Here is a 19,920-nt window from a genome sequence, read left to right as displayed (position 1 = left end):
CTGCGAGGCCAGAACAAACCCCGTCCCTCCACTGGCAAGAACAAAGCCTGAAGAAAGCATCACGGACTATAAGACAGAGACAGAAATCCTTTCATTTTCTTGTCCTGCTCACTGCGGTTCTCCAGCACCTCAATTTAGCCCCATTGGAATGTTGCTCATAAAAGAGGGGGGGGGGAGGCTCCTTTCTACTGTATCACCCATCATTGGTTGTTGCATATTATACCTTCATTCTGTTTATAACTGAAACAATTTGTTTCATTTTATTTTAATGAGAATAGTGGTAGGGCTGATAATTCTCTGGATTAAATAGAAGCCTTTTTTTCCCCTGAAGCTTTAATGCTTGGTTTTAACCATAAATTGGCACCCATGTGGCATCTAATGTTATAAGCATAGCAAGTTTCAAGATCAGAAATGAGAAAAGATACTTAGATATCTCCATGTAGAAAAAGATGGTAAGACAGAACCAATAGGTGTCTCAGGTAACCAATAGCTACAGTATATGAGCCTTCCTTAGTCATGTGTTGTAGAATTGACTGGGCATTCTGGTAAATGTAATCTCTTATAATTTGAGGGTTATTTAAGCTTCCTGTTCTTTTCAGGGAAATAGTTATAGGAATAAGTTACCTTTCTTAAGGATAATTGATTTGCATACGTGGTATGGCTAGTATGTTCTTAAGGTTGCAGATTTAGTGGTTTCTGTCTCCAGTGGTTATCCATTTTTGTCTACTGGTACAAATATGTAAAGATATTTATTGGAAACTGAGATGCTGCATTTTCAACAGCTATTTGGAAAAGCCTGGGCTTTGAATCTTCATGATATTTTTATGTGTCCACAAATACCTGCACCCAACCCTACCAGTGCAAAGTGTAGAAATCCCTCTTTGGGAAAGAAAGGCATAAAAAAAAACAGGGAACTTTAAAAAGTCTGTTTCCCCTCCATCCTATTCTTTGTAGGTAAGTGACCTTATTATAGACATGCTTTTAGATACCCATTTCCAGATGCTTTACATTACAAAGTATGCATACACAAACAAACACACAATTTAAAACATTGGAGTATAATTTTCACAAAGACAAAAAAAAAAATAGTTGAAAAAGGAAGTCTTCCATGATTCCTGAGGACCAGTGTTTCTCAACCTTGCCAACTTTAAGATGTCTGGACTTCAGCTCCCAGAATTCCCCAGCCAGCATGCTAGCTGAGGAATTCTGGGAGTTGAAGTCCACACATCTTAAAGTTACCATGGTTGAGAAACACTGCTGAGGACAGTGGTTGAATATGAGCAGATAAGCTTCTGTTACTTTTTTTAAAAATAATTTTTATTAAAGCTTTTAGACAAAAAGATAAAAACTAACCCAAACTAATATAAAGTAAGGAAGTAAGAAAAAGGGGGAAAGAAAGAAATCCAAGAAAAAGCAGAAAGTGCTAGAAAAGAAAAGAAAAAAAAGAAAAGAAAAAAGTTAAAGAAAAATAGAAAAGAAAGAAAATAACTATATAAGGAAGTGGCTTCCAATATTCTTCACAGCAGTTATAAAGTACAATATATTTTAACCTCTCTCTCTAACGGTACATTATATTACTCTTCTTTCTATAATCTGTCCTGTCTAATCATCAAAACCATGAATCACAAGTTCATTTTTTTTTCATTTTTACACAAAAAGTCCATAAGAGGCTTCCAGTCACCAATACATGTAGGTAGTGTCTTTAGGTGAGCTTCTATTACTGAATACAACCCCTTCTGCACTAGCCTCTGTGTGTAATTGCCTATGAGTATTTGCAAATGCTCTTAAGTATTTGCATCTCCTGTCACAGATTTATGTCAAAAAAATTGCTCAGGTGGGTAGCTTTACTCCTATTCACTGCACATGTTCAAGTACAGGTTGGAAAGCCATCTGTTAGAGATGCTTCTGTTTGGATTTCTGCACAAAGCAGAATGGAGGAAGGCAAAATAGTCCCCTCCAACTCTATAATGCTATGAAGAAATGAAGGGGCGAGGGTGCATGAGCAGAAATATTCAGATATTCAGAGTTTTAATAGCAATCAAGGAGATTTTTAAAATATTTTGTGTATTCCAGTTTTACTAGGAAAATATGAAAGCTAAGGTAAAAATCATGGCTTTGTCTAGTTTATGCAAACTGGTGAGTTTGCTTGCTACCACACTCTCTTGTCTCTTCACCATTAGGTTTTACCAATTTCAGTTCCATTTATTTATTTCTCACACTTATATAGCCGCCCATCTCACAATAAAGTAACTCTAGGCAGCTTACAATAAAAGCAATCATAGCAGCCAAACGTTAAAAACTACAATTAAAAAATCAGCAATATTATTATTGATCTTTTTTTTCATTTTTATATTTAGAAACAATGCATTGGGTTGCAGGAAATGTTTATGTTCTAAAGACATTTATGAAATTTACGTATAATCTAGCATTCTTGGAAATAAAGAGGTTTCTGAAGCTAGTACTTTGCATCATGCTGGCTTTTTTTAAAAAAAGATTTAAACTTAAATTATTTTTAAAAATTAAATGTAGAAGAACCTGGTAGGCACTGAGGGAGCTGTTCACAGACATGCTGCTACCTGCTGGCACTTCACTGTAGGGTCCAGGTCTAGCTAATATTTGCAAACTGTATAAAAAAAGAAAAATGTAACTAACATATATAGAATATCATGATAAAATGATACAGTGATTGAGTACTTCAATGACTAGAACAATTTACTCCGTGAGCAACACTGGCAACTGATTTTATCTGCTGCTTTGTATTCATAACAACAAATGATTCTGCTGCAGCAAATATATATTTTGTTTAACTGGTGTTATACGTGGGATACCTAAAATAGGTAACACATAGAAGAGAATATCTATTCTCAGGGTTGAACTGTGGAGTCCTTGGTGCTCTCTGAGCTTGGTTGTTTGCTTGCAGACGTTTCATTACCTGACTAGGTAACATCATCAGGGCAGCACCAGGAAGGTCACCTAAGGAATCAGAAAATAAAGTTGTGGATTCATTACAAAAGAGCATTTGTAACTATCATATTTTGCATGTTAATGCTCTGTAAAATTATTACATTTTTTTAAAAAAGTAATTCTAATAATGAGTTTTGTTTTTGCTGCAAGCAAAATGTGCCATAACAGAGTAATAACAAGTTTAATAAAGATGATACTTTCATTAATTCTGAAAAGGCTTTATGCTTCTACTTCTGCTATTTTTAATGCCAAGAAATTTAGGCAAGTTTGTTGTTTATACAATCTAAATTTGTAAGTGTATTGCTTCATCGTTTGCAGTTTTGCAAAAAAAAAAAAAAAAAAAAAAAGGAACATAAATCTTTCCGATTTTGCAGCATCAAAATTTTACTTTATAACTTTACATAGTATGTAAAGTGCTACTTGTAGTCAGATGCAATCCATACAATAAGAAATCTTTATCTGAGAAATGTGTCTCATGATAAAAGAATCCAAACTATTTCATTTGTACTATTTCCATAGCTAGCTGTTTTTTTCCAAGAATTTTTCTTCCTGTCCCTGGATCATGTTTTTTAAAAGGTAGGGATGAAGAACTCACCACCTTAGGCTCCAGCTCCTTCATCTCCCTGTCCAGTCCCTTTTTTGGTGTCTTCAGTGCTGTGATTGGCTGTATCATTTGTTCCTACAGACCAGGAGTTAATAACAGCTGTTAGTGGACTTAAACAGTCTTGGCAGCTTTTCCATCAAAAATCAAAATCCCAAGCTTTAGCCACAGAAAGGCAGCCTGCTTCTCTTGATAAGCCAACTGATTTCTGCTTTGGTCCTTCTCCATAGCAGAACCTCAGTCATTACCAGCCATCATTTTATTCTCTTCAGGGCAGAGGCAGGACTCCTCTCCTTGACACTGCCTGGAGCAGGGGTATCCACAAGGGTAGGTAAAAAAAAGTCAAAATGGCAGCCACAATGGTGTGATGGCACTTTAAATGGGTGGAGCTTCAATCACACTGTTATAGCTGACATCTTGACTATTTTTAACAAACTCTGTGGACACCCCTAAGTCATTTTCCTGATACTGATGCTTGTGGCAACCATTCCTCATCCAATACTTTTGTCACCTAGAAGAAATAAGCTGCTGTTATTTCTTCTAGATGTCCTTGCCTCTTCATCACAGTTGCTTTTTTTTTAAGCTGAGCTCTCTTCTATTTCATCTGGGAGAGCAGTGAACCAGGGGTATTAGTACTTTTTTTATATTTAATTCTTGTTATACACTTCCTCCATAGAAGTATATATGGATCCAACAGCCCAATCTTTAGAAATACCATTTTCTCTATCCCCCATCTGCAGTTTAAGCTGTTTAAAATGTATCTCAATTGTGTCATGCTAATACATTAATTAAGGAACTGAAAATGATTGATTAAACCATATCCTGCACTGTCAGTTTTCAAAATAACCTGAAGTTCTTTGGCTGGTATAATTCAATTCATTTGCCAGGAGCAGATTTCTTTGTAGTCTAGAGGAAGAATCATAGCTCAGACATACATATGTCTTATGAACCAAGCTTTTGAGACTTTCCCCAATATTTCCTGTAATTAATTTCAGATGGCTAGGTCACTTATAAAAATCTCTGCTCTGGAGGGTTGGGATCTGGCCAGGCAAACTTGATCATTTTCCATGAGAGACTGTCCTCTCCCACACATATTGTATCCTCAGCCATGCAACAATCCACATGTTGGAGGAAAGGATCTGCTGCTATTCATGTTGGCTTCCTGCACAATTTAGACCAGTGTTTTTCAAACTTGACAACTTTAAGATGTATGGACAACTTTAAGATGCATGTTGGCTGGGGAATTCTGGGAGTTGAAGTCCCCACATCTTAAAGTTGCCAACTTTGAAAAACACTGATTTAGACCCTTGCACAAACAGGTGAAGAGCCTGTACAAATCCCATGTTACAGATTTTCATTCCTCAGTGTGTGGAGAACTGTGGGCTTGAATGGTAGAGAAATGAGTGAGGGTGTGGGGAGATACATACTTCCAACTCATGATCATCAGTAATGCCTGCAGTAGAACCTGTTGTATATCATAGCTGCAGGTGGCAACACTTAGCTGACCTTGGGCAATTTCAGAAAAGCTAAGAAGCATTGGACCTGACTAGTGTTTCAGTGAGAGACCAAAGGCTGGTGCTAAAATAGTCTGAGAAGTTTTTCTGGGAAAAAAGAGCCAGAAGAAAGCAATGGTGAACCACTTCCATATTGCTAGAGAAGAAAACTTCATACATTATATAACATGTAATCAGGTGTTCAGCTGAACTCGAGGGAGAATTTACCTTATATCTGCAATTCCAGATATTGTTCTTTTGAAATGAAAGCAGTGCCCAGTTAATGGCACAATTATAATATGGGCTTTGAAATCACTTTGTGTTATTAGGTAGCAAAAAATTACTTGGTAAATAGAGACAAAATTCAAAATCTTTTAAGAAGCAGACAGTTTGACTTCTTTTTGCTGCTGAAATCAAATCGCAGTTTAAGAGGATTAACTCTTCTTAGCATAAGTAAGTAGATGAAGAATTCATAGAAAGCTTTGCCTTCTATGATATGTTGTTGTTGCTTTAATTGTCTTTGTGAGTTAAACAGTACACTTTCTCTGGATAATTTCCTTTGAAAAATACATCAATATATAAAGAGAGAGAGGTGGAGAAGGAGAGAGAGATAGAGAGAGGTTGGGACAAAATAAGAATGAGAAAGATCCTTCCTCTAAGATCACATTTTCCTTCATCAGTTTTCATAAGACACATTCCCTGCTTATGCAAACTGAGTAAAGTTAAGTGCTATATTCCACATTCCTTCCCAACCCCAATATATTTATTAAAGTGCATTATTCTAGTTCTCAAGGGTATATCTCCAGATCCTGTTCAAAGCTGTGTCTTTATAAATGTACTTAATAATTGTTGGAAGAAATCATAAATCTTCCTTTGGCCAATTTCCCTCTCAGCAATACAGCACCGCCAATAGATGGCTATCTGGCCTTCACTTATCTCTCTTACCTCTCTCAAGCAAAGAAGGACTCGCTGTCTCTCATGGAAGTCCACACCACTGTCAAACTGTCTTCAGACAGTTCATCCTCTGCATAATAACCTTTGAGGTTTGAGGTTATATCCTCTGCAGTCATATCTCTCTCTGACAAACACAGTGTATATGCCCATGTTTTCAGTGTTGACATTCCTAGTATGTCACTGCCCCCCCCCCACCAGTGCCTTGCTTGGTCTTAAAAATACAGATGTGCTCTGGCCATGAAGATCAATTCTCTTGTTAGCTCATAATAGAAACTGAACTCCTGAACCCCACTTGATTGATTGATTATGAGCCATCAAGTCGTTTTCAGCTCCTAGCTACCACATAGAAAGATATTCTCCATGACAACTAACCTGTTTATCACTAACCTGTTTTTTCAAGTCTCCGAATGGTGCAAGATTCTGTTAATCTAGCCTAACAATAAAGTAGAAATAGCTCATCTGGTTGGGTTTCCTGCCTGGTTTACTTGGGAGGGCTGACATCAATCTTGCAAGTCTGAAAGTAGAAATCTCCTGCCCTCCCTATTTACTGTCTGATCAGTTAGGGCAGATCCTTTCTAAGTTTTTTCTCTGTCTGTTACTCAGTTGCAGACTCTTCCCCCTTTTAAATGATCGTTCCTGAGGCAGCATCTCTTCCCCCTGTCTTCCAAGGTCATTCTCGTATTCCCTTACACATTCATCCTTAAAGACTTCTTTAAGTTCATTCCATAATTGGTTCTCTGTCAATGAAGTTCAGGACTTCAAAGTGATCCCTGATGTTCTCCTTGAAAATGGTTGGTATATGTTCAAGATCATATTATGGAAACTGACTGGCGTTCTTCTTCTTCTTTAGCTTAACTTGGAGCTTTCACGTGAGCAGTTCATGATCTGTTCCACAGCCAGCACTTGGCCATGTCTTTGATGCTATAATTGAGCTCTTCCACCTACTTTTAGCCATAATATAGTCAATTTGATTTCTATGTACTCTATATGGTGATGTCCATGTATAGAGGTGTCATTTTGGTTGTTTGAAGACTGTTAACTATAAAGAAACCACTGGAGTGCCATAAATTGATAAGTTGGTCTCTTGCATCATTTCGGTTTCCTAAGCCATACAATCCAACTACATTTTCCTCTTTCATGTTTCCAACTTTGGCACGTTTTACTTACATGTTCTGTCAATTTCAAATTGGACTTTACCATAAAACCCATCAACTTCCTCTTCTTCTGCATCATTGGTTGGAGCATAAACTTGAATGATCATCATATTATTGGGTTGTCCACAAAGTGAACTCCCTTAGGTAAATCAAAAGCAAATGAAAGTGGAAGCCATTCTGGTAAGTGCCTGGTTATTATTGGAACTGTTATGATACAAAGGTAGTTGAAAATGAGAAACTATAGGAGGCTTAGTCTTTGTTTTTTCAAACTAAATAGGTAGAAAATGGATAGGAGGCTCTTATTTAACCATGATGGGTGTTTTGTAACTGATGAATCTATGTATTTTTGAGGCAGAAATAGTTAAAAGAATATGGAATATATGTGATGTTTTGTCTTATTAGTCCTTAGAAAAAAACTGGAAGGTGATCCGGGATGAAGGACTTGCTGTAATGGATAGAAGCAAAGGTCTCTTTCTTCCAGAAGATGAGAATTTACGGGAAAAGGGTGACTGGAGCCAGTTCACTTTGTGGCAGCAAGGTACGCCAGCAGTTACTTTTCTTGTCTCTTCTATTGTTCCCTTTCCATGCTAACAAAGGGGAGCAACTGAAATGTTAAAGGGAAATTTGATGGATAATGAAAACTGTAGTGCTAGCCCTATTTTTTGTGGGCTTTTTTGGAGACATACTCTTCATAGACCCATGCTGCTCTTACCATTATTACTAGACTTGAGCAAAAGCAAATTTCTTCTATTAGTTCACATTCAGTTTAATAAAAGAAACTCAGAACAAAACGTGATCTCAATCATTGCCAACAAAACTAGGAAAATAACAAGAAAAAGGAAACAAGATATGTTTTAAGTTGATATATGAAATTACAGGAAAATGTACAGCTAAGGTAATGTGGATGGGAGCCAAGCAACCCCATATTTATTTATTTAATTTATATAGCCGCCCATCTCAGACCAGTGACTCTGGGCGGCTTACAATAATAAAAACAATCAAACAATAAAAACGATACAAAACATTAAATATAAATATAAATACAGCTGTGAGATCTTAAAAGCCATTGGTGTTAGCACAACCATATACTTATGTCAAAAGTACGATGTAATTTTAATGTCGTTGTGGCTTCTACCTGCTATCTATGTAAGACAGAAATACTTGAGTAATCATGTAAGAGATGCAATAGAGGCAAATAAAATTAAATGTATTACAAGATGGAAAGAAATTGGAAAGACTGTACTGAACTCCTTTACAAATGGGATTATAGAATTACGGAAACTTTTGCAGACAGAGATGCTATGTTTAGGAATTAACTCCACTAGAGTGGTCTACAGGTAATAAATCTGCTATCAAATAGGAAAGTATGAGACACAGATGAATTATCTGTTGAATTGTTTGAAGCTGAAAAAGGCAGTTAAAGTGCACACAGCTATATATCAACAATTATGGAACAAGACTGTGTGGCCTAGAGATTAGAAAATAGTGCATATACGTATACTCAAGGGAATTGCAAGAGAATGTGAGTCAATAAACGAATTTCTCACACAAGCAAAGTTTTGGTTAAGTTCTTACAAAGAAAGATGGAGAAATATATGGAGAGAGGAATTCCAAAAGCAGGTAAGTTTCAGAAAAGGCGAAGGATCAGGTAGCTAACATAAGATTAATAATGCAAGAGAATACAAGAAAGAGATTTGCATTTGCTTCTTTACAATATATCTATCAACATCGTAATACGCATGAATAGCACAGTAACTCATGACAATGAAGCAAGTAGATACCTGTGGAATAGAACAGGGATGATGATCAAATTTTGTAAAGTAATGCAAAAGCTAAAAAGGAAAACACTATTGATAAATTAAAACAAAAATAAAAGTTTTCCTCATATATGTGTGTGCGTCTCAGTAAGCAAGTAAGTCCAAATGAATTAGAGGAGTTTAGCAAAATAAAAGCAATAAAGCATGCTATTACCCCACTCTTGGCAACAATATAAAAATGTTTCCAATTACAAAGCATATAAACATACAACTCTGTTCTAAAGATTAAGCAAATATATGTTACATTCCCCAAGATAAACCACTGATTAAAAAGCAATAATATAACCCACAGAGTGCTATAAAATGGCATTTAAAACAAAGATACACTCCAACTCTTAGTATACTAAGTAATGGCCCATTAATTATACAAAGAGAACAATTCATGTGCAGTGTGTGTGTGATTACTGGAAACAGAGTACAAAGACTGCTCAAGACCATAATCCTATAAATAATAAAGTGTATCTTAAAATATTAAACTCTAAATGTCAAAAATAAACAATCTAAAAATCTAAATATGGAATGACAAAATGATCAGAGTAATTGTCAAACTGAGGTCTTCTTTAACGCCTTTAGAGAACAAATATTTTAATCTTAATATCCATCATATGTAAAGAAAAAACTTGTCTGCACACACTGATGTGGATTCTAAGGCCCAAAAGGAAAAGTCTGAAATAGTGTGCTGATACACTTACCAAAGTGTATTACCCTTAACTAAAGGGGCCTTACGTCTATATTCCACAGATGATTGCCACTTTTCTTTTTTAATTGTCTAATGGTTTTGCCTACATAAAGTACATTGGCATGGATGCTTGATAATATAAATTACTGGTTAGAGTTAAATGTAGTGAAATGAAAAATAGCATGCTTTCTGTTTTACAAGGTTAATTAATACTTTGAGTCTCAAAATATAGCTACAATAAACATACTGCCCACAAAGAAAGACCTTATGGAGGCCTCTGAAACAGAAATGGACTATTGCACATTGAACAATATATCAGATTTCAGAAGCGAAATGGAAATATTCTTAATACAACCAAAAGCAATCATAGGTTTGGACTGGCATCCAGGAATTTCCTGAGCTCAAAAAACAATGGTTAAAAACAACACAGTAAACCTTGTAGTAAAAGGATTAAATAGTGAAGTCCATATTATTTTACTGCATGGATCAGATCTACATTTCTTCTTTAATAATATGTCTTAATGTTGTAAGGAAAGCCTTTATGTAGATCATGCCAGAATGAAGGCTAATGGGTATGCCAGAACATCTGGTTCTTCTTTCTCATGAATAAGAATCTACTGTACCAGCTGGATTTGGAAAAGCAGAGTGGTTCAGAATAGGAAATGGAATGAGACAGAATGCATCTTGTTCCCATATCTGTTTGATGTGTATAGCAGATTATTATAAGAATGGCAGAATTGGGAGACAAAACAGCCTGAATTAAAATGAGAGGCTGAAACACTAATATTCTGAAATATGCAGGCAACTCCATTTTGTTAACTAAAAGTAAAGGAGACATCAGAGTCTTTACATTAAGGATGCAAAAATGGAAAATGAAAAATCTGGGTTAATATTAAATATTAGGAAGAGAAACATAATGCTTAATTAATGAAGAAGTCAAAAAGGTAGATAATTTCATTTCGGGAGGCTGTGGTATAGATAAAAACTGCAAAGTGTACTGGAAAAGTACAGTCAAGTCTTAGGAAGGAAGGCAATGACAAACAAGATAATGAAAGATAAGAATGCTTCTAGTGCAATAAAGATCAGAATACTTAAAAAAGTAGTCTTTCCAGCTATGCTCATAAATAGCTGTGAAAGTTGGGCTTTGAGAAAGAGATAAAGAAGATAATGTTTGAATTATTGATGTGAAGATGGTCACTAATCATATCATAGACTCCAAAAACATCCAGTCATGGACCAAATAAAGGCTGAGTGCTCTCTTGAGGTCAGGAAGCTGAAATTCACATACTTTAGGCATGTGATACAAGCAAGGTTGTTCTTGGCAAGGTTGAGGGAAGTAGAAGAAGAAGAAGAATAGTAATACTAATAAGGTAGATGGGTGGGAAGAACACAGGATTGCCTTTAGAAAGGCTTCAAGAGACTGGGCAAATTGCTAATCAGTTCCCCATGCAATCACAGGAAGTTGAGTCCAACTCCATGACATCTAACTAACTGAGTTATTTAGTGGGTGAAATATGGCATATTATATTCAGCCTTTCATCACCAAACAGCAGAGCAGCCAGCTGTAAGCTAATAAAATATGCATAATAAAATAAATGCAATGGCTTGAACTCTTAATTGTTCCTCATGTAAGGAGGGAATGCTATAACCAAAACTCTTCCTTCCATCAAGAGCCCCATGCCATTTGCAAGGATCCTAAACATGTGTAATCAAGGTTATAATGGGAAGAGGAAGGTGGGAACATCTCTTCCATGTATGCAAACTCATTTCTGTTCACAGAACAAAAGTTAGGATTCAGCTACATTCAAAGCACATAATACTTTCAGAGAGGGGTGGGGGGAAAGAGAGAAGAATAAAAACAGCAACTGGCTAAATCGGGTGAAAAAATTACTTAATTTGATAAGACAAAACTGTAATTGGCTCCTTTTAGGATTGTGAAGGAATTACCCAGCTACTGGCCCATTTAACTGGTTGTGTGACTGGACTTCTTGGTTTATCTTTCTGAAGCTGAATAATCTGTAGCCATGTTTCTGGCTTTCTGGGGATGGACTTCACTTAATGTTAGAGCTATGAGAAATGATTCAGAAGAACTATTTCATACTGCCTACAAATGCAAGAATAGCATCCCTCAACTATCCCTTAAAGGACCCCGCCTTTTTTTCAGGCTTCCACCCAATCCTAAAGAAAAGGGTTACTGCATTCAGAGTCATAATTACGAAGGGTGTCTTCTAAATCATTTTTGAGGTGTGCATGGCCACTCTTAATATACTGTAAGCTAAGCAGGTAAAAGCCTGATCATTTGCCTGGCTGGAATCTGTTCACAAGCTGCATGTAAATTATTTTAGCTTCTGGAAGGTAAAGGTAAAGGTTTCCCTTGACGTAAAGTCCAGTCGAATCCGACTCTAGGGGGCGGTGCTCATCTCCGTTTCTAAGCCTTGGAGCCGGCGTTGTCATAGACACTTCCGGGTCATGTGGCCAGCATGACGACTCGGAACGCCGTTACCTTCCCGCTGAAGCGGTACCTATTGATCTACTCACATTTGCATGTTTTCGAACTGCTAGGTGAGCAGGAGCTGGGATTAACAACGGGAGCTCACCCCGCCGCGCGGTTTCGAACCGCCGACCTTCCGATCGACAGCTCAGCGGTTTAGCCCGCAGCACCACCGCGTCTGGAACCACAGCACCACAGCTTCTGGAAAGAATCACACAAAATGAAACTTCCTTTTCTGGACTTTTTATCAAAGTCTAAGTAAAATAAAGAGTTCCACTTGAAGCTGGTAGTTGGTTCTTTTTTCATCATGCTCGGGAAGTGTGGAGGCAGGGGACTGAGAAAGAGGGCAAGACCAAATGGCTTTGGAGCACTTCCCAGAATTATTTCTGCACCTTTAGCATGCTACTTTATGCAGCTTTAAAAAATATTTAAAAGGTGCTCTATTTAAAAAAAAATCCTTCTGCATGTACATGGAAGGTATACTTTTCAATTCTCTTATGTAGAAAGCTTGTAGTTGGTTTACAACTAACAGAGTGGATGGGGCACAATTACAGAGTGGCCTGAGGGAATGTGGGCTGGCAAAGAAGAGACATATTCACGTTACAAGTGAGATACAGTTCTGTCATTTGAAATTAAAATGAGGCAGGGCTCATTTCATGTACCTCTCAGGAGGTATACAGCCTGGATGCTGTATAAGACTTGTACTGGGGTGCTGGAAAATAATAAAATAGCTTTCTTTCCCCTGCTGCTCTGCTTACAACATAAACTTTCCTTTAGGTTGGGCATAATACTCAGTTCAGAAGATTAATGTTGTGCAAATCATGGGCCCATCACCATTCTTGTAAAAGGACACTAAACTTCACTTATATTTTTATGGAATCCTTCTTTGGATTTACTTAGGAATTGAACATCATTCTCTTTTACAACACTGACTTAGGCAACTTAGGCTGTAAGAGAGACAGTGAGAGGGAGAGTGGGTGTTGGTGCATAGCTGGACCAGTCACTGAGGGAGCTTTGTTTCTGTGCATACATTTGAACCTACCGCTAGATCTTAATGCAATACCCAGATAGCATTACAATGGCTCCCTCTCAATGCACTGAAAGTTGGAGTATGCTGGGGCGGGGCGGTATACAATGATTTTCACTGGGATCGGTGAAAGTTCGTTATAAAATATCCATAGCTATCATGACAATATCATATAAAGCAGACAGCCTGGTGTTAAATCTATACCATTTATTCCCAAGGCAAAATTATTTTCAAAGAAAAAAGTTGCCCAACCCTCCTCTAGGTAGATGCTAATTGTGATCAGTAGGGGATTATAAACTACATTGTACACAACAAGAAAGAAGTATTCCACCTTCTGTACTTAGGTACAAAGGCCAATTGAATTAGGGTCAATCACCATTGGATTTTGGGATGTTTACACTTTTAAATCTTTTTCAAACTCCTACTGAGCTGATACTTTCAAATATCCTGTATAACTATATTTAAACTTGGGGGTATGAAATTCAGATCACCTATGCTTAAACTATGTTTTTTCCTCTTTCACTCTAGGAAGAAAAAATGAGAATGCCTGCAACAGTGTTCCAAAAATATGTGCCTTACTAGAGCGTTTCCCAGAAGCCACAGGATGCCGAAGAGGACAGGTAGTATCTGATTTGTAGAACAGATATATAGACAGATGTGTAAAAACATCTACATATATTTGGCAACTATTCAACTTCAAAGGGCAACATGTGATTCAGAGGGCATGTGGGCCTGCATATAGCACCTGCTCTGGACATCTTAAAGCAAATGGGGATTGGGATTGCATGTTCACTGCAGAGGGCAGCCATGTGAGCCAAGGAGCATCAGCTGCTTTTAGCTGCCCCATTTGCAGCCATGTGTGCTCTGAATCACATGCTGTCCTTCAAATCCGCCCCCCACCCCCCGAGATTAGATTGGCCCTGAATCTGCTGGTCTTAAAGACATGGTTTTGTCACCAAGCTTGGGGATCTGGATGTGTGGCAGAGCCCATTATGTTGATTTGTTGGTGGTGGTTTTGTTTTTACTCAGCTGTTGATTATATTTGTATTTGTTTTACTATTATATTTTTATGGCACTTTTAACTGTTATTAGCTACCCAGAATCATGGATTTGAGACAGGTGGCCAGATAAATTGAATAAATAAATAAATTGAAGATTTCTTCACAGTCCTAATATATATACTTTGGGGATGGGGATGCATGTAGATGTATGTGTACAAATTACTTTGATTTGTAAGGTGGGAAAGGAAATGATTTACAAAAATATTAAGAAGAGGAACAGGCTAATCATTAATAATGGATTGTGCAAAAACAAGAAAAACAATTGATTTTGTCTGAGGGCAAATGCTGATATAAAGTCTCTGCCTTTTAAGTTTACCTTTGCTAATGTTTATAAGTGGGTCAGCATGGTATTTGTCATAGACAAATGATGCAACAATGTATGTTTTTCTTCATAGTCTGGGATTCTCAAATACTTGAAAGTGTGTTGTTTTTGTGGAAGGATGCCCTGAATCAGAATGTTCTTGTACTTTTCAGTTGGAAACAGGACAGTAACTTACAATTTCCCTCACAACTGTTAATAGGTACAATTGATCTAGAAGGAGATGCAACTAATTTAGGAGATGCAAACCTTTACATTATGCATAGTATGGCTAAAATCAAGTTTATTTCAAGTAGGAATATGTTAACATTGTCTATAAAAGAAGTGCTGCCCATAAAGTGATTTGATTGAATTGCCTTCTGGTCTGCTTCTGGAATTGTGTTTAATGCTAACAGTACGATTCAGCTTCAGAAGCCAGTTAACCAATTGATTGTTTAATCATCTATAACAGGTCGCAACACCTAAACATCCTTGGTTGAAGTTAAAAAAAAAAAACTAAATAGAGTTGGTCCTCATTTGTACTTGGATGGGAGATCACTAGGAAATTCTAGAGCTGTTGGCTAGACTAGGGGAAAAAAAGCATCCTGGGAAAAAAATAGAGGCAAACAGTTTCCATATTGTTGCTGTGAAAACTACATGGTCTTCTCCATGGAATCACTAGGAATCAAGTTTGGCTGGAAATAGTCTTGACCTTTTAATTCGTAATCATTAATTACAGTTTGCAGCTCAAGATTAAAATCTTCCTGTTGGTCATATGAGAGGAGTGGACAAAATTAAGACATTTTGTCTCTCTAAACTGTGATTAATGCATGCAAATAAAGCCATTGGTAGAAATATATATACTTACATTCTTATTTTTAAAGCAAAAATGTAATCCATGATAGACATTCAGTGACGTATACATATCATAAAAACATATAATGTGTGTATATTAAATAAATGGAAGTAGAATAGTTCTAAGAGATTCAGTTTTAATTGAGATGCTATTTTGTAGTCTGAGGAGCTGACATTAATTTTCATCCATAAAGCTGTTTACAAGTAAATGGCTTAAAAATTGCAGGTAGGGACCCTATCATAATCTAGCATAGAAGTGCTGGTTGGTCATTTTGGTTGGGTTCAACTAAATATAGCATATCTATACTTTTGGAAGGTTGGTATAACTGACATGACTTTTTTAAAAAATAAACTGTACATCTTTTTGCAGATCAAGTATTCTGTCATGCACCCAGGGACTCATGTCTGGCCTCACACAGGGCCCACTAACTGTAGGTTGAGAATGCATTTAGGCTTGGTCATTCCTAAAGAAGGCTGCAGGATTCGGTGTGCACAAGAAACCAGGTATCTTTTCCTCTCCCCAAAACACACTTTTTCTAGAGTACCAAGTGGACAGAGCCAAGGATAGTAAGAGCTGGTGTGGAAGCCAAGATAAACAGCTCCATTGCAAACTAAGCCAGCAAAGAACCATCAGAGAGAGTAGTACAGTCATGATGCGTAGAACCTGCTTATCTCCACCTAGTCAGAGCTGTATAATACGATATCTGTACTTAACAATATCCACACAGGCACTGAATTTGGCAGCATCCAAGCTCCCTGTTCATCTGAGTGTCAAATAATTTTGAGGTTCTTATCATTAAAGCATAATAACAAAGGCAATGTGATTTTGCAAAGCAGAGTGTCAGATTTTAGCTTCATATTTGTTTATAAGAAAGTTTTGGTATGTGGCTGCACTCCAAACTTTTCTTTCCATGGGTGCCCACTGATCTCCCCCTTCCCCTTTTAAAAAAGGTGAAATTCAGTTGGGATGGTAAAGAGTATCCTGACAAGCTGTGATGATGAGGCAGTGGGAAGTAGGGGGATCCACAGGAGGGGGTCAAAAAAGTCAAGATGGCAGCAACAAAGGTGTGATCAAAGCTCTGTTCCTTTTTAAGCGCAGTGTACATGTGCAATGCATGTAAAAAAGAAGTAGAGCTTCAATCACACAGTCTTCTTGACTTTTGCCTAGTCTTGATTGATCCTTTCAACTGTTCTCACTATAATACCTGTTTGAATGTTCAGCAACTACAAAATGTGGTTGTGTTATTTCATATAGTTCTGTAGTTCCTTCCTTTTCATCATATGCCTCCCCCAAGTTGCTTTCATTTCATTACCTATTATTCCACAATGTTTCAGTGGATGGGAACTTGTGGACAACAGTTTGAAAATCTTTGCAACACAACATCTGGAAGTGGAAAAAAAATCAAAAGAATAAGACATGGTGTCAGATGTAGTTTCAGATACTTCTTTCCTTGGGGGAAAAACAGTACACAGAGTGCATTGCTCTGTGAAAGCCTCTGGGTCAGTACAATAGCCAGTCTCCCACCCAGGTTATCAGTTTTTCTCCTGTATTGGATGGACCTGGTGGAATGAAAGAAATAACAACTATGGTACTATAGAGTGAACCAGCTAACTGTGCTTACCTGTGTAGGTTTTGCATCCAGGATGTAGATAGGATTAGAAAAGTTTTGAGTTCTCATAAGCAGCAGTTAAAATATAATGTTTTCTCTTTCAGGTTCTGGGAAGAAGGGAAGGTTCTCATTTTTGATGATTCTTTTGAACATGAAGTGTGGCAGGATGCTGATGCTTATCGGCTGATCTTCATTGTGGATGTCTGGCATCCAGAGTTAACATCACAACAGCGACGCACCCTACCAGCTATTTAAGTGGGCTTGAAGTTTTTCCCCTTTGAGCTTCACACTTTGTGCTGGGAAATACAACTTTTTGAAACAAAAACAAAATGGAACTGTATCAAGAATGTGTAAGGACTTTAAAGCATCCTGTTCTGTGTACTACATCATTACAGCACTGATCTGAATGCTCTGTATTCATGCTGCAAGTTGGGATTCTATGCTTTTATCAGCCAAAGAACACCCTGTGCTACATTTTGAAAGAAAACATGTGCCAGGCTTTTCTTTTATGTATTTTTTGAACTCCTTGATGTAAAAGCCACCCAGCTACAAAAGCTTGAATGTAATCATAAGGAACGCAGACTTCCAGACACTATTACTGTGCAATTTCCAATCATTATGAGGAAGGATGTGCAGAAGCAGTATTTAGTGGATTGTGTTCTCAAGCAGTGCATCCACCTCTCCCCTGATATGAGCACACATAAGGTCTTGTAGAAGAACAGTCTGAAAGTTTGTCATGTTATCTTTTCTAACTCTACTTTGATTTCATCCAGTGGATTTATAGGGTGAGCTGTAGATAATGTGAGCGGATGGTTTTGTATCTTATTTTTGATAGATAACGGTATTTTTCTATCAGATACAGTATGTATGGATACTTTTTTTGTTTTCTTTGAACCACTTTCCTTTTGTAATTTTCTTTTAGTTCCCTTTGTAAAAAGACAACTTACATTGATTTAGCAACAGTGAAGCCTTATACGAGCAGCTGTCTATTTTACCAAGGGTGTTTTTTTCCTTCCAAGTTAAAAGATGAATAAACAATGTTCAGTCCAGTTAAGAGCATGTTTTACCCTATTTTGATATTTGTGTTTATTTCTAACTTTTTCTAACATAAAAACATATTTTAAGCCTTACTGAAATACATGGAGGCTTTCAGATGCAATTTTTGTCACCAACTTTTTAATGCAGTTAAAAAAAACCTTCATAGCATAAAGCCTGGTTAGGAAAGAATTGATAACTGGAGCTATTTTATAACAGTTTCATATCTTACATGAAAATAGGACAGAGAAAAGAACCTTATAAATACAGCTCTGTGGTGTTATGCCATTTATGTAAAGTGACGTCCACATGGATGTCCCATTAATGGGTGATAATTAAACTTTTCTAATGATGCATTTTCATTCAACCTGTCAGTGCCAAACTTTGAGCCTGTTTTCTCTTTTTTGCCACTATATAATTTTTACATTCCTCTTTGATTTAGTAAAATAGATCTATGACAAGACTGGCATTCAAGTAACTTTGTTTAGAGGCTTCAAATTATGTTGACCAAGACTAGTTATAAGCAATTAATTGCTCATTACCAAAAGCTATAAGGTAGGTGTGATTTTATGCACAGAAATATGCCAAAGTACACATTGCATTTTGGAGACCTACATTTGGAAGGCTGTGCTAAGGTACTGTTAGGACAATTACATTAAAACAGTGTGCCCCTGGAAGTAATATTTGGTCATAATTTGTGCAAAATATAGTCAGTATTTCATAAAGATTAAATAATCTCTTAATCCATCTTGATTGTTGTCTGTTATTTGCTATGGCAGGAGCTGTCAAACTGAGGGCTGGAAGCATCTTAAGGGATATCAGTGTCGAAATAATATATATTGTCTGAGGCTTGGTATTCAAGCTCAGACTTTTGAATACTAGACAATGTGTAAATCAATTTCCCAGGTGCCTCTTTTTCTTATCACAGGAACAAGGATTGTGTAAACTCCTTCAATATATTTTTTAATTATTTATGTTAAAGAATGTTATTTTGTTTGCCTTCTCTCAGAAATATTCTTGTGTCTCTGGCATCTCAACCAGACAAATAGTATATCTATTGTAGTACTAGTCGCCGCCCAACAGTAGTATATCTGTTTCTTTGGAATGCCTGTAAAAGTGTGCAAGTGAGTGAATTGCAATGTTGTTGTTTTTTCATTATTTTAAATGTCTAGTCTTTCACGATGGATTTTTGGGGAAGAAAGATGTAGAGAGCAAAAAGCTAATTATACCCAGTACTGATTAAAGTTTGCAACACCTTTTTTGTATGAATCAGTTGCTGCTATAAAAAACAAATATGGATTTTAAAAAATGGATAAAAACAAAAAAAGAAAGTGGCTCTCATGAAAATGCAGTCCTGATTTCAAAAATTATGCAAAAGTGAGCAAGCTAATACTTCCTTCCCATTAAAAAAGACGGTTTCCCATTTGATTTTCTTTTATTTTAAATGAAACATTTCTATGTAATAAAGTTGCAAGATTCTATTCTTGCTTTTTGATATATAATTTGTAATTCAATTATGACAAACAATATATTTCATAGAAAAGAATACCTGTAGCTCAGGGTTGAACTGTGGAGATCTTGGTGCTCTCTGAGCTTGCTTGCTTGGCTTGCTTGCAGATGTTTCCTTACCCGACTAGGTAACATCAACAGTATAACTTGTCTGCAAGCAAACAACCAAGCTCAGAGAGCACCAAGAACACCGTATTTATTTCATGTCCAACTTCAATCCCAATAAAATTATTAGTTTAACTCATGGGAGGGTTCCACACACATTAATTATTATTTTAAGGTGATACAATGGACATACACATGCACACACAGAGACATGTGCCCCAGGGCTGTGCATCCTTTAAAGAAGAGCTCTGGGCCTTGTGAAGTAGA

General features: G+C 36.8%; 1 protein-coding gene across 1 annotated transcript in view; it reads left to right on the top strand.

The window, feature by feature from the left end:
• The window catches only part of ASPH (aspartate beta-hydroxylase), a 113,444-nt gene extending 94,658 nt beyond the window's left edge, over window positions 1-18,786 (top strand). Inside the window, exons 25-28 of the mRNA XM_063299968.1 lie at window positions 7,569-7,704; window positions 13,709-13,800; window positions 15,765-15,898; window positions 17,109-18,786. Coding sequence (XP_063156038.1) covers window positions 7,569-7,704; window positions 13,709-13,800; window positions 15,765-15,898; window positions 17,109-17,259 — 513 coding nt within the window. The 3' untranslated portion in view covers window positions 17,260-18,786. The remainder of the gene's footprint in view (window positions 1-7,568; window positions 7,705-13,708; window positions 13,801-15,764; window positions 15,899-17,108) is intronic.
• Window positions 18,787-19,920: the final 1,134 nt, after the last annotated feature.

The sequence above is a fragment of the Candoia aspera genome, chromosome 3 (assembly GCF_035149785.1).
Source record: "Candoia aspera isolate rCanAsp1 chromosome 3, rCanAsp1.hap2, whole genome shotgun sequence".
NCBI lineage: Eukaryota > Metazoa > Chordata > Lepidosauria > Squamata > Boidae > Candoia > Candoia aspera.
Note: the sequence above shows the minus strand (reverse complement) of the source record. Positions and strands in the feature narration are given on the sequence as shown.